The sequence below is a fragment of the Dendrobates tinctorius genome, unplaced genomic scaffold (genome assembly GCF_039654945.1).
Source record: "Dendrobates tinctorius isolate UK_male_01 unplaced genomic scaffold, ASM3965494v1 ptg000011l, whole genome shotgun sequence".
Taxonomy (NCBI): domain Eukaryota; kingdom Metazoa; phylum Chordata; class Amphibia; order Anura; family Dendrobatidae; genus Dendrobates; species Dendrobates tinctorius.
The window spans coordinates 118263950-118280222 of record NW_027361679.1 but is presented as its reverse complement, the minus strand read 5'-3'; the positions used below and the strand labels follow the sequence as shown (position 1 = coordinate 118280222).

General features: G+C 44.9%; 1 protein-coding gene across 1 annotated transcript in view; it reads right to left on the bottom strand.

Annotated features, from left to right (window-relative positions):
* The window catches only part of KISS1R (KISS1 receptor), a 291499-nt gene that overhangs the window by 243654 nt on the left and 31572 nt on the right, over window positions 1-16273 (bottom strand). The window contains exon 3 of the mRNA XM_073546900.1: window positions 5386-5521. Coding sequence (XP_073403001.1) covers window positions 5386-5521 — 136 coding nt within the window. The remainder of the gene's footprint in view (window positions 1-5385; window positions 5522-16273) is intronic.

Below are 16273 nucleotides of genomic sequence, written 5' to 3'. Positions count from 1 at the left end.
TGTGCGGCCAGCCAATCATTGCACGGCCACAACAAAGATGGCTGCGGTGTTTCATTGCCTGGCAGACAATTCCTGCATTGTGATTGGGTTTGAAAAGTACGCCAAAAAAGCTGGGTGGAGACCCGAGTTCCCGACGAGTAATCCCGGAAATGCTCGGTGCTTGCCGAGTACACCGAGTACAGTAATACTTGTGCGAGTACCGAGTAGTGGCGAACACGTTCGCTCATCACTAGTGCCAACCTCCGCTGTCAGGAAGGAACATATAGGGTAAAACACATTCTATCTTCCCTAGACCTTTCCTAGTTGCTATTTACCAGTCCAGTGCCAAATCCTAGGCACAAATTTCCTTTTTTATCCCAGTTTGTATTTTCTCCTGCGTTAACTTGCACCAAACCCTCTTATTGATTTTGATTTTACATGCACTTTAAGCCTGTGGCTGTCATTGGTAAGAATTACCCATTTTGGTGTCTTTGGATATAAAGATGGATTTTGGACTTATGTGCTTTTAATGAAAATGGAATAAAAGTAATTTTTTATGGATATCACCCACGCTGGACTTCTGCTTCACCAATCCTCTTATGCTCCATTCTATTGCTAATGAGGAATTTTTTTGTATTTTTCATGTATGCTAATAAAAGCTATTTTTTAAGGGTTTATTTTTTTTTGTTTTTACTTTTACAGATCTTAGACAACAAGCACATCATATTTTTCTCAATCCTCCATAACATCTCTGCCTGCATATCAGTCACAGTCAAGCTGTTTGAGCGTGAACTTCACCAGCTCCAATCTGTTGGACACAGAAATGCTGCTTTTCCAAGGAAGCTGTGCTTGAGCTATACCAACAAGTCACAGACAACATCACCCATTCCTTGGGAAAATCTATGCCTGCCAGGTTGTATTTCACCACTGACACCTGGACTTGCAAGCATTGCCAAGAGCATTACATCTTGGTGACTGGGCACTAGGTGAATATTATGGCTGTGAGGCAGGTGGGGAAGGGTCTGCACCACAAGTCTTGGAATCCAAAAGGCTTGTAGTGTGATTGGGAATGGAGAACTACACCACTAGATACCAGAGGATGGAGAACTAAACTACTAGATAACAAGGGTTGGAGCACTAAACAACTAAACACCCAGGGTTGGATAACTAAACACCAGAATATGGAGAACTAAACTATAGACAAGAGGGGTTAGAAAAATAAACTAATACCTAGGGTTGGACAACTAAAGTTCTACACACCAATGGATGGCGTACTAAACCACTAGACACCAAATCTTGTAATCTCCTTTGTATCTAACACTTCCTCCACTGCTTTTGCCTCCTCCACCTCTTCTAGGGCCTCCACCTGCACCCTCAACCTCTCACTTAATTAGACACGTGTTCCAACAATGCAGAGAGAATATCCCCCCACCTCCGTACTGAACAGCCAAGGCTCACCACAATAAGGCAAGGCTTAAATTAATATGCCTTGGAGATTGTAGTCACACAGCTCAAGAATTGTGGACATCTATGCAGGCTGAGTTAAAGCAATGGCTGTCTCCACTGAACCTGGAGCCAGAGAAAGGTGTGAGTAATAACAGTGTGACCCTGGTGGCAGCCAAACAGTGGGGCAACCTCACACACATAACTTGCATGACTCATGTCCTCAACCTGGTGATACAGCAATTTTTCTACCACTATCTTGGCCTGGATGTTGTAGAAAGTATGTTCTCTGTGTGCTTACTTCCACCTTATGCACAATGCGGGTCATGGTCTTGCATTGCTGCAAAGGTCTTTCGGGCTACCAGTTAACCGATTGATATGCGATGTGCTGACACATTGGAAATCCACCCTGCACATCTTTCAGCGACTATGACAGCAGAGACAAACCCTGGTGCAGTATATCCTTTTGCATAGCTTGTGTCAATGCCATATGGATGTGGTGCAAATCATGCTTGCAGAGTGGGCACAGATGAGGGACCTCTTCACCCTTCTCCACAGATTCAAAATAGCTACTAAGATGATAAGGAAGACCTGGGGGGCGTAACCATGAGCCTCACCCAATCTGATCACGGATATGCATCAGCGTCCTACGTCGAGATCTGAGGGGAGACAAGGGTGATGGTCCAGGTGCTACTCCAGGACTGACTTTGGAATGGCTAGCTGGGGCAGCCCAAGGAGATGTCAAATAGATGCAGTTGGGCGGAGTAAGATGACAGGTACCACAGATGCAGACAGAACCGGCTGATGGAGAGATGAGCACTGGCAAGTGCAACTGGACCAGGCGACATAGAGGTGAGAACTGGCAGGTGTAGCAAAATCGTCTGACATTGAGATAAGCACTTCCAGGCGCAACTGTACCAGCTGACGTTGAGATGAGAAAGGTGCAACAGAACCAGCTGACGTTGAGATGAGCACTGGCAGATGCAGCGGGACCAGCTGACATAGATATATAAGCACTGGCAGGTGTGTGGCACCCCAGGAGTTCGGCTGCCACAGTGGTCTTGCCTCCTTCCAAGGGGGAGTGATGTCATGCCTGGAAGCAAAGAAGGAATCTCCATACCAGGTAGTTCCAGCATACAACATAGTTCCTGCTCCAGGCCAGCAGAGGGAGCTCTAAATCCAACTTCAGGGGAGCTGCTCTCTCTGGTCAGGAGGAGGAAATCAGTGGAGAGAGTTAGTGCCTGAACAGGGTTGAGACAGGATGTGTGGAGAGGAGCTGGGGGACAGGAGCTATAGCGGAGCTCACTCCCAGGCTTGAGCGCCAGTGACCGGGCACCGGCGTCCAAGGCTGTGTGGGTACTAAAGCCCCAGCAGCAGAATCCGGAGGACAGAAGATTGCAGATCCTCTGTCCCCAACTGATGACACAGCAGCACGCATGAGCCAGAGACGCCAGATAGGAGCGATCCCTGAACCAGGCTACAGTTGCCTGTTATGCAAGTGGAGTTCTACCTAAGCATCAGACAGAAAGAGGGACTTGATAGAGTTTACAGCAGCAAGTACCTCAGAGAACAGAAAGAAAGGAGGCATCACAACCCACCTGAATAAGGAGATCCCCAAATTGCTTACAGGCTGTCCGACTCCAGAACCATCTGTAACCCGAGCCCTGGACTGTACCTGCACAGATCAGTAAAAGGTAAAGGAAACTGCACTCTGTTGTGTCTTCTGAACCTTTCCTGCATCACCTGTCCTGCACCACATTCACCTCCAACATTATCTTTAATATTCTACCTGCCCTGGGACATAGCTCTGCATGTGGAGAGCTGAACCAACTCTGCTGCATCAACAACTGTCCCAGTGAACTGAATCTGCAGCGTCGGCTAACATCTTTATTGCCAAGTACCACAGGTGGTGTCACGAACACTTTATTACAAACTTTATTTTCCCTTGTAAATATCCCTTTAATTGGACTCTCAGGGCCACGGATGGGGTTGACTGCTGCTGTGACACATCCCCTTTAGATACCGGCCCGGTACCGAGTACCCCACGGCCTTAGCAGGCGATCCAGGTGCAACATACAGGGATACAGGGATAGGTGTACTGGGACCTGAGCACTCACAAGAGTGTTAGGAAACAAACAGAACATTGCACAGGCACCTCCATGTTGGAGAATGTGCTTTAAATAGTAAGTGTCCTCCAGCTATTGGCTAGGGACACATTTGAGAAATGTGCAGGACCCCTTTAATAAAGGGGAAGTGTGCACACATGCCCTAAGCACAGTGCCCGGGGACCTGTGTGCGGTGCACGCACCCTGGGTAGCAGCAGACCCAGAAGGAGCAGGACGGAGGCCATGGCAGTGAGTATGCTGGTGTCTCTGCAGGGGGAGAGGGACTGCAGCCAAACACACTGACGATGGCATCATCGGCATCACTATTTCGATAATCTACATGCTGGAGCACACTTTGAATAGTCTGCAGGAGGAGGTGGTGGTCCCAGAGGAAAAAGAAAAAGCAGAGGAGAATGCAAAGGGGAAAACAATATCTCAAAGCTCTGGACTGTCATTGCACAAACGAATGCCATGGGAGGGTGGATTACAGCAATCGAGGAGGGGTCACGGTACCAGATAAACTGTTAGTAAAGGTGAAGGAGCCAAGGAACAAATAGATGAGAACTAGGAGGAAGAGGTGATGGGCACATAACAGTCAGAAGATAAAGAGGATAATGATCCTGTGAGAGCAGGATTTAGATTTATCTATACTGACTCTATCTTGGGTTCTTCATGCATGCATCTTTTTCCTTGCAAGATGGCGTCTATGATCAGATAAGGGGCTCTCAGGAACATCTTTGTCTACAGACCAAGACCTAGAACCAAAAGCTGGGTGTCAGTAGTGTTAACTTAGCCAATTAGGAGTAATTAGTGATGAGCAAGTGTACTCGGGGAGACCCGAGCAACGATGCTACTCGCCCATCAGTAATGCTAATGCCAGCATATATTTAGAGATAACTTGAGCCAATTATATTGTTGCAATGCATGAATACTATTAACCTATATAAAAATATTTGCTGGTGCCTAGACAGACTGACAAATCAAAGCTCAGCAATAGGTATGAAATGTTATTCTTACACTATCTGAATGTCTTTCTCTCTTGGCCTTGTGTGTTTGGGTAAGTGGATCCGCAGGTCACTTGATCTGTTCATAGTAAGTGAGTCCTTTATTGTTAGACAAAAAAACCCTGATAAGACCTTGTGTACTGTGTTGCATTCTTGTGTTGCATCTTGTATGGGGAGTTGGACCCATATAAGCGAGTAATCGCGAAACGGCCGTTGTCCAGCACCTCCCTCCCCTAGCATTCCTCTAACGTCCTGCATGTCCACAATTCTATTGATGGAATTCATGTGAAATAAAGACGCATGGTTTTTCAGCTATATTGGTGAGTGCTGCATATTTCTCCTTTTTTCACTTCACATTGAAATAAGTATTTGTATGCAAGTGTTTCTAACTAAGATGGTGCTGACCCCAGTGCCGCTCCCAGTTTGACTCCACTCCCTTGCGTTGTCACTGAAGGATGGACATGTGTATGTAGGGACAAGAATTTAGTTTGGGTGGAGACTTGTCGTGCATGTGGTGCCCCATGTTGTCTCATAGAAACCATTAAAGCTTCCTACTCCTATGCCAGGATTGTATCCTTTGTTGTCGCCCCATAATACATTTGCATATTGTGGAACCCCCTGGCCAGTAGGGGGTCATCAGCTGATACGGCGTGCCTGAGAACATAGAGAGTGTAAGAGGCACCCACTGTACCGGAGAACTGATGCAGAAAATAATGTTCGGCTTTGGGGTTGATGGACGTCTGTAGAATACTGCAGCTAACAGTCACATTGCTGCGCTAAACAGACATTTATCAAGTCCATGGAGTTGGGACTATGTCCACCAAAGGATAAAATTGAGAAGATTAGCTTCTTACCTATCCAGATTCCTAGGCTTACAGCTGCAGCCACACGTGGAGTCCTTTGACGCAAAGAGCGGAGTGGGAACACAGTTACGTACCAGCGATCTACACTCATAGCAGTCAGGGTCACACAGGTAGCTTGCACTGACACCTAAGGACATAAAAAGTCATAAAAGTGAGTGCTAAACTAGGCAGTTTTGTCCCTTTTTGTCTTTTCAGAAAGTAAGTGTAGTCTGGTGTTATTATCTTTCATTAGTTCCTCACTGACTTTGACAGAGTGCAGTGCTAGTTCACATGGATTGATTTGGATAGCAAAAGCAAAATAAAAGCCAACTGAATACGCTTTTACTGTATATTATTTTACATTTCCACTAAAGTTCACTGTAGAATGTCACTTTTAGTACAGTAGCAGATTTACACATGGTTTTCTGTCAGTAAGGAGTATTCAAAAAGGTTCTGCTTTATTTAGATATAATAAAATAATATGCACCATTCTAAAATACACTGCTCAAAAACAAAGGGAACACTTAAACAACACAATGTAACTCCAAGTCAATCACACTTCTGTGAAATCAACCTGTCCAGTTGTGAAGCAATGCTGATTGTGAATCAATTTCTCCTGCTGTTGTGAAGATGGAACAGACAAGAAGAAATGAAAGGCAATAATCAAGACAACCTTATAAAAGAGTGGTTCTGCAGGTGGTGACCACAGACCATTTCTCTGTCTTCATCCTTTTTAGCTGTTGTTTTGGTACAGTATCATGCAGCATTGTTGGCAACCCACAAAAGTTGCACAGGTATTGCAGCTCATCCAGGACAGCATATCAATGAGAGCTGTGGCAAAAAGGGTAGCTGTGTTTGTCAGCAATGTGTCCAGAGCATGGTGCAGATACCAGAAGACAGGCCATTGCATGAGGAGAAGTGGAGGGGGCCATAAGATGGCAACAACCCTCCTTTTTGCAAGGAGAAATAGGAGGAGCAGTGCCAGAGCCCTACAAAATGACTTCCATGTGTCTGCTCAAACAGTCTGAAACTGACAGTTTGAGCGTTTGTCATTTGACAAGGCTTTGGTGAGGCTATTTTCCTATGGTATCTTTTTCTGAATATTTCTACGTTAGCTGTTTTTGAAATTAGTGTTAGGACTAGCAAGCATGAGGACCTTTGGCGTTGGGTTACGAGCTTATCTATTTTAGCCGAAATATTAACCAATACCTCATTTAATGTATTTATTATATGCATTAATTTTTTATCTTTTATTGCATTTTTTATCATTTTTTGCAGGATGCAGCTATGCCCCTTTATGTTGGCTTGGTGTACTGGGGCATCTGTCACTGTGTGGTGCATAAATAGTGCTGGACAGCTCGCCTGCTAATACTATGGGCGTGATCAATAGGCTGTTATCCAGACACTTTGCATCACATTTACCTGTGTGACTGGCGCTTTATGCAAGCCCTATTTGTGTGCATTTTTGCTACTAGGCAGCCAACCCCTCCACAATTTGCCAGGTGAGTGGCTGTTTTTACCAGTAGCTTGCATCTGTGCTCCTTCTGCCTTTATCAGTGGGGACCTGCTACATCCTGATAGTGCATTTGTCATTTGACAAGGTTTTGGTGAGGCTATTTTCCTAAGGTATGTTTTTCTGAATTTTTCTATGTTAGCTGTCTAAGTCCCCCTAAGTCCAGGTGGAAGACTTCAGAAAAAAGTGGTGGGGAATGAAAGGGTGAAAATCCTGTGGGGCTTCAAGATCCAGGCGAATAAGCTGGTGTTGGCTTACCAACCAGACATAGTGGTAGTAGACAAGGATCAGAAGACAACTATGATAATAGATGTGACAGTGCCAAGTGATATCAACATCAGAAAGAAGGAATATGAGAAGCTGGATAAATGACAGGGCATCAAAGGAGAACTGGATAAGATGTGGAAGGTGAAGGCAACAGTGATTCCAGTGGTGATAGGAGCACTTGGAGCAGTGACCCCTAACTTGGGAAAATGGCCATAACAGATCCAAAGTGCAACATCTGATCTCTCTGTAAAGAAAAGCGCAATGCTCGGAATAACTAAGATACTGTGCAGAACCCACAAACTCCCAGGTCTCTGGTAGAGGACCCGAGAATGAGAAAGGACAAAAAAGACCACCCCCATTGGAGGGTGAGAAGGAATTTTCTTCTTTATATATATAAATATATTTGGGCTCTACGTGTTATTACTGTTAGACCAGTGTGTCAGCTTTTACCATCAGTGATTCATCAGTGTTTTTCATACAATAATTTACAAAACTTTTCCTATTTATTATATTTATTACAATGTTAACCCCTTTTCGACATCTGGCATAACAGTACGCCGATGTCAGACTCCATCCCTTTGATGTGGGCTCTGGCGCTGAGCCCACATCTTTTCCGGCACATGTCAGCTGTTTTGAACAGCTGACAAGTGCCTCTAATAGCCGCGGGTGGAATCGTGATCCACCCTTTGCTGTTAACTAGTTAAATGTTGCTGTCAAACTCTGACAGATGCATTTAGCTCTCGCTTCTGGCAAGCGTGCAGAATATCCCACCCATCGCTGACCCAGTCATGTGTTCATGGGTCCCCATCCAACCCGAGATCCCGAAAAATGGAAACGTTACAGGTATAGGAAAATGGTGCAATTTTATTTAATAAACTTTGGAATTTTTTTTACCACTTAAATAAAAAAGAACATATACATATTTGGTGTCTATGAACTCATAATGACCTGGAGAATTATATTGGAAGGTCAGTTTTCGCATTCAATGAACATGATAAAAAAAACTAAAAAAAAAACTGGGGGTTTGCACTTTTTTGCAATTTCCCAGAACTTGGAACTTTGCTCCTGTTTTTGAGCACACAACATGGTAAAGCCAATGATGTCGTTCAAAAGCACAAATCGTTCTGCAGAAAACAAGCCCTCACATGGCCATTTTGACCAAAAATAAAAAAGTTATGCCTCTGGGAAGAAGGGGAGAAAAAAATGAAAATGCAAAACCAAAAATACCTCTTGTTATTAAGCAGTTAATCAAGAACAGTAAAAGGACTGCACACTGTTGTCATTTAAGTGCTGTCCATTATTTTCACCGATCAGTTGACATGTACAGGTACTCTTCATCCGTGATGCTAGCAGAAAACCGACATGTCTTCATGATCTTTTCAAACAAACTCAATCCAAAAAAATAATGTGGACATGTAAACAACTCCATAAATTTTAATAGGTACATATTCCGTTTCTGAAAAACATGGATAGAACACAATCATGAAAAATAAACGTCTGTTTTCCTTCACTGAAAAACTTGAATTTAAGAAGGGCTCACAAGAAGAGATGAGCAAATATGCTCGAAAAATGATCACCAAACATAAATTCGGCATAAATATGGCACATTCGGATTCGTGATCGGAAGCATGAGCAAGTTTTCTTAAAAGCGGGAAAAATCGATAACATTCGGTAAAATATTTGCGCTGCCACTAAAGTATTTTTGGCACTTGATTGATGAGGAGAGGGGTGGGGAGAGCTCAGAGGAGTGGCGTGCTTGTAAAAAAAAAATTTTTCAGTTTTTATGTATGCACATTGCAACTAGCCAATCAGGGCGCAGGAAACATCCACAATGTCCAGACACAACAGCTTGTGCCATTGGCTGCTGAAATCACATGTCCTTCTCTATATTTTTTCTGTTACTAACGTGATACAGTAGGGGAGATTTCACTTTGCAATTGTATGGAGCATATGTTCTGTATTATACAGGCCTCATTCACACAAAAAACATGCTTTCTTCTGTTACTAACGTGATATAGTAGGGAATATCTCATTTTGAAATTATTTGGGGCATGTCTTCTATGTAGTGATGAGCAAACGTGCTCGCCACTACTCGTTACTCGCCCGAGTATCAATGTACTCAGTGTACTCTGCGAGCACCGAGCATTTCCGGGATTACTCGGCGGGAACTCAGGTATACACGCAGCATTTTTGGCGGACTTTAGAGACCCAATCACGCTGCAGGGATTGTCTGCCAGGCTATGAAACGCCGCAGCCATCTTTGTTGTGGTCGTGCAGTGAATGGCTAGCCGCACAGCATCATCAGGGGTATAAGAGACCAGACGCCGCCCTACTCAGCGCATTTAACTCCAGTTTGAGATAGTGTAGGGAGAGCTGCTGCCGAGATAGGGTCAGAATTGGGGATTTGTTAGTTAGTGTGGGGTCTACCATCCTAAACTACTCAAATCCAGCTAAACCAACAGTCCTTCTAAGGACTAATTCCGGAGTATATAAGTTCCAGTGTTAGGTAGGCAGGGTAGTGTATGTCGCTCTAAACACATCAGTGCAAGGCCTGCAGGCACTGTATGTGTGTATATAGATCATTGCATACAGTACATCAAGAGGGTCTATTCCCTTCCTGTGTTTTGGTGCTGCTGCTGCTACCTGTAGGATATGTTGGCCATATATAGCTAGCCCCAGGTTTAATTGGAATACAGGCCACACATTTTTTTAGTGTGGTATCTCTGTGCCAGTGTATATCTGTGCGTGCTCAAAGTTTGGCCAGTTTACAGTGGTTTTCTGTTTTTGTGCTGGCTGTTACTGTACTTAAATACAGCAGTATTTAGCCAAAAAATACAGGCCACACATTTGTCGTAGTGGTATCTCCGTGGCAGATCTTATCTGGTTGTGCTCAAAGTGATCTTATCTGGTTGTGCTCAAAGTTTGGCCGGTTTACGGCAGTTTTCTTCTTTTGTCCTGGGTGCCACTGTACTTATATACAGCAGTATTTAGCAAAAAATAAAAAAAATACAGGCCACACATTTGTCATAGTGGTATCTCCGTGCAAGCTCATATCTGTGTATGCTCAAAGTTTGGCCAGTTTAGGTCGGTTTTCCTTTTTTTGTCCTGGGTGTCACAGTACTTATATACAGCACTAGTTAGCCCAAAAATAAAAAAAACAGGGCACACATTTGTCATGGTATTGCCATGCCAGCTCATATCTGTGCATGCTCAAAGTTTGGCCAGGTTACAGAGGTTTTCTTTTTTTGTCCTGGGTGTCACTGTACTTACATACAGCAGTATTTAGCAAAAAAATACAAGCCACACATTTTTTTGGTGTGGTATCTCCGTGCCAGCTCATATCTGTGCGTGCTCAAAGTTTGGCCAGTTTACGGCGGTTTTCTTTTTTTTGTCCTAGATGTCATTGTACTTACATACAGCAATATTTAGCCAAAAAATAAAATACAGGCCACACATTTTTCGATGTAGTGATGCTAGGCGTCGAGTTCCCACCACTGCACAGGGGGAATCTCAAGCCGTGTCCTCTGTGGTCTCCCACTCTTCAGCAGCAGAGGTTCCTGCTCAGCAGAGACATCAGTCTCAGCGTCTTGCTCAGGCTAATGCTATGCGTTTGGTTGCTGATGCAGCCCCAGGTTCAGGTGCAGCATCCAGCATTAGTCAGCAGTGAGCAGACGCCCATGGGACTAAGTCCTGCTTTACTCAATCTGAGCATGCCCATGACATGACCGATCGTTGGTGGTCGGAGGTCACATGCTCAGGTCCTCAGGCTGCAGTTATAAAAGGATCACATGGCCGCACGGCCGTGCGCTAGTATAGACCTTGTGGAGTGAGTGTTGTATGCATGTATGAATGTCTCTGGTGAGTGACTCATTATGACACCCCTACCCTTGGTAGGCATGTGTTGTTCAGCATTGCCAGTTAGTGCCTTAGGTTGATAGTGCAGGTGGAAGGCAGAGTCAGGGAATAGCCTCAGCACCAAGTAGTGGCTTTGCCTGTATGCCACTGTGCACTTGGTCTACACTGCACAGTAGCCAACGTCTATTAGTGGTGTTTGCAGGTGCGACGCCATGCGCTTAGTAGGTCTAGAGGGACTCTAACCCTGTGTCTTTGGGGCAGAGTTCTGTGACTGTACACTAGCGCTCACTTTGCCAAGCTCTGTGAGCTTTAACAGGGTACGGCATTTATGTTCTGCGGTAGTGCGGTTCTATGAAGCAACAGAGTCCGCCTCTGTACACACCGGGTGACATTAACCCGCGTGTGTTCTTCTATTATACTGCCATATCGTGTCCACCATTACCGGGCAGCAGGTAACATCTATGCACGGTGGACCCCGGGCTGCGAACACCTTATTACTACCTTCTTATTATTTGGTGTGTTCCGCCAGCCCTAACATTATAGTAGCGCCAGGGTCTGGCTGGTAATGGCAGCCGAACAGCGACTGCAGCGGTACATCCAGCAGCTGGAGGGCAGGTCGACTGCTCTTGAGTGCACAACCTCAGCCGTGGATGTTACCACAGTAGTTATTGAGGCTGTTAGCATGGCTATAGCTAGTTTGTCCACTGTCACCCCTGTTCTGACCTTATCCCGCCTCCCACTGACAGAAAAGTTTTCTGGTGATAGCAAGTCTTGTAGTGGATTTGTGAGCCAGTGTGCTATACACCTTGAGCTCCTGACTGCACTTTTCCCCTCAGAGCGGGACAAGGTGGGATTCATAATATCCCTTCTGTCAGACAGGGCGTTGAAATGGGCCACGCCGCTGTGGGAGTGCAGTGATCATGTGGTGCAGAGTGCTCCGCGGTTCCTGAGCACTCTGAAACAGGTTTTTTTGGGACTTCGAGTCACCCATGATAAGGCGCTCCAACTGTTGGCACTGACACAGGACTAGTCCATGGTCAGCCATTTTGCTGTCCACTTCTGGCTTTAGCATCTGAGCTGGAGTGGCCGGACAAAGTCCTTATCCCATGTATTTTAGAGGGGACTGACTCACCATGTGAAGGACGCTTTGACCACTAGGGAGATTCCTGCCACAATGGAGGAGCTAATAGCAGTGTCAACTCGCATCGACCTTCATTTTAATCAGCGAAGGTTGGAACGAGACCAGTGTAGGCAGAGGTTTCAGCTGGCTCCCACCTTCGCCAAACCTCTGGAATCTCAAGTCCAGGTGTCCGAGCCACATGAGGCCATGGAGGTGTCACAAGCTGGATCTAAGTCCCGGACCGCTTGTGCACTCAAGATCTGTCATGTCTGCCGGCAGTCAGGACATCTTGCCTTCAGATGACCTCAGCGGTCGGGAGAATGTACCCATTTAGTGACCGTAGGAGGTGGTTTACTAGACACAGCAGCATTTTCCTCAAAACTGTCCTTCAAGGGGACAATTATCATTGGCCCATCCACTCATACGGTAGAGCTTTGCATGGATTCCGGGGCGGAGAACAACTTTATGTCTTCTGCCTTCGCTCAACGGCACACAATTCCTCTGGTGATGGTTGCCATACCAATGACCGTACGAGTGGTAAATGGGTCGACACTGCCCTCATAGATAACTCATCAGACCATCCCATTTACTCTATCAATGTCTCTATCCCATCAGGAGATCATCTCCCTGCTAGTCATTCCCGAGGGAATTGATGAGGTCCTCTTAGGGATACCACGGCTACACTACCACTCCCCTCATATAGAGTTGTCCTCAGGGTGAATTCTGGGATGGAGTAAATCCTGTGAGGGTAGATGTCAGAGGGAGTGCATTCAGGTTGCTACTACAGAGGTATCCACAGATCTTTCCTCTCTCCCCAAACATTATTGGCCCTATGCAGACGTGTACTCCAAGAAGGCTGCAGAGACCCTTCCGCCTCACCGCCCCTATGACTGCCCTATTGACCTCTTGCCTGGTGCTGAGCCTCCCCAGGGTCAAGTCTATCCGCTATCTCTCCTGGAGACGGAGGCAAAAGTAATAGAAGAATCCAGGATATCTATAGACAGAAAGATAGCGAGAAAACACTTAGCTAAACTAAATGAATTCAAGTCTCCAGGTCCAGATGAATTACACCCCAGAGTACTGAAGGAGATAGCAGAAGAAATTTTTGAACCCCTCTAAATAATCTTTGAAAATTCTTGGAGAACAGAAGTCCCAGAAGACTGAAGAAGAGCAAATGTTGTTCTTATCTTCAAAAAGGGGAAGAAGGTGGACCCAGGCAACTTTAGGCCGGTGAGTCTGACTTCTATACCAGGAAAGATCTTTGAACAAATTATTAAACAACATGTATGTAAGTACCTGGATAAGAATTAAGTGATTAAACAGAGTCAGCATGGGCTTGTAACTAATAAGTCATGTCAGATTAACTTAATTTCCTTCTTTGACAGAATCACTGACTGGGTGGATCAGGGAAATGCTGTAGATATATTATATCTTGACTTCAGCAAAGCATTTGACAAAGTATCTCACACAATCCTTATTGAAAAAATGACTAAGTATGGAATGGACAAGGCAACTGTTAGGTGCATTCATACCTGGCTTAGTGACCGGAACCAAAGAGTGGTCGTAAATGGCTGCACATCCAGTTGGAAGAATGTCTCAAGTGGGGTACCACAGGGCTCTGTTAAACATCTTTATCAATGATTTAGATGAAGGAATTGAGGGTAAACTGATTAAATTTGCTGATGACACAAAGCTAGGAGGGATAGCTAATACTAGAGAAGAGAGAGGATTCAAAAAGATATAAATAAATTGGAGCAGTGGGCAGCAACTAACATAATAATAATAATAATAATAATAATAATAATAATAATAATCTTTATTTTTATATAGCGCTAACTAGAGTTGAGCGAAACGGGTCGAAAAAATTGAAAAGTCGCCGACTTTCGCCAAAGTCGGGTTTCATGAAACGAAACCCGACCTTAGCGTGAGGTCGGCCGCAAGGTCGGCGACTTTAGCACCAAAATTGCGTTTCAAAAGATGCTTGAGCGCCCTTTTTGCAGCCAATCAGGAAAATGGACACTGTGGGCAACGTGATGACATAGGCAGTGGTCACCACCATCTTGGAGAAGGGCATGCAAGTGATTGGCTTGCTTTGTGGGGCGTCACAGGGGGTATAAAAGGGCGGGGATGCCGACCGCCATGTTACTCATGCTGATCTCAGAATAGGGAGAGCTGCTGCTGATTCTGTAGGGAGAGTGTTAGGCAGGGAAGAAGATACCAAAAACTGATTCTGCTGCTAGCGATTTTGCCTGTACAACACACCAGTCACTGTGCAGTGCAAGGGGAGGCTATATTTTGGTGCATCAGCTCTTTGGTTATTAGGCTGCCGTTTAAGGCTACCTGATAGCTGCATTGCTGTGTGCCCACTGCTGAGCAAACTACTTTTTTCAAAGCAATCCAGATTTTATTGTTTTGTCCTTGTGAGTAACTGAGCATTCATTTTTCACACACCGTACAGCGGTGTATGCTCCTCTCTCCGTACCGTGTAACGGCTGTTATCACGGCCACAGTGAAGCCATCTGTGTGTGATTCTGTAAGGATAAGTCGAGTAGTTGTTCCGTTCCTACAGACCTCCACCTTATAGTTTTGTCTGGTTTTCAAACAGTTTAGTATATTTGCTGTTTGATTACATTCAAAACTATAGAGAGACAGCGTGTGTCAGTCCGTATACTAAAACACAGAGCTTGACAATTTTACATACACTGGACAGCGGTGTACGTGCATGCTCCTCTCTCAGTACCATGTAACGGCTGTTATCACGGCCACAGTGAAGCTATCTGTGTGTGACTCTGTAAGGATAAGTCAAGGAGTTGTTCCGTTCTTACAGACCTCCACCTTATAGTTTTGTCCGGTTTTCAAACAGTTTAGTATATTTGCTGTTTGATTACATTCAAAACTATAGAGAGACAGCGTGTGTCAGTCCGTATACTAAAACACGGAGCTTGACAATTTTACATACACTGGACAGCGGTGTACATGCACGCTCCTCTCTCAGTGCCGTGTAACGACTGTTATCACGGCCACAGTGAAGCTATCTGTGTGTGACTCTGTAAGGATAAGTCAAGGAGTTGTTCCGTTCTTACAGACCTCCACCTTATAGTTTTGTCTGGTTTTCAAACAGTTTAGTATATTTGTTGTTTGATTACATTCAAAACTATAGAGAGACAGCGTGTGTCAGTCCGTATACTAAAACACAGAGCTTGACAATTTTACATACACTGGACAGCGGTGTACGTGCACGCTCCTCTCTCAGTGCCGTGTAATGGCTGTTATCATGGCCACAGTGAAGCTATCTGTGTGTGACTCTGTAAGGATAAGTCGAGGAGTTGTTCCGTTCTTACAGACCTCCACCTTATAGTTTTGTCTGGTTTTCAAACAGTTTAGTATATTTGCTGTTTGATTACATTCAAAACTATAGAGAGACAGCGTGTGTCAGTCTGTATACTAAAACACGGAGCTTGACAATTTTACATACACTGGACAGCGGTGTACGTGCACGCTCCTCTGTCAGTACCGTGTAACGGCTGTGATCACGGCCACAGTGAAGCTATCTGTGTGTGACTCTGTAAGGATAAGTCGAGGAGTTGTTCTGTTCTTGCAGACCTACACTGTAGAGAGATTCCAGTTCTGCCCAATTCTATATACACCTTGTAGTTTGTCATACACTAGGCAATTTCTGCCGGTCACATTGCGGTGTTAAATAAACAGGGCCTGACTGAATCCCACAGTGTCCTGAAGTGTAGAGACATTCCAATTCTCCACAGTCCTCTATACACCCTTCTAACAGCATAGAGACTCTGCCTGTCATATTGTGGTGTTAAATAAACAGGGCCTGACTGAATCCCACAGTGTCCTGAAGTGTAGAGACATTCCAATTCTACACAGTCCTCTATACACCCTTCTAACAGCATATAGAATCTGCCTGTCATATTGCGGTGTTAAATAAACAGGGCCTGACTGAATCCCACAGTGTCCTGAAGTGTAGAGACATTCCAATTCTCCACAGTCCTCTATACACCTTTCTAACAGCATAGAGAATCTGCCTGTCATATTGCGTTGTTAAATAAACAGGGCCTGACTGAATCCTACAGTGTCCTGAAGTGTAGAGACATTCCATTTCTCCCCAGTACTATATACACCTTGTA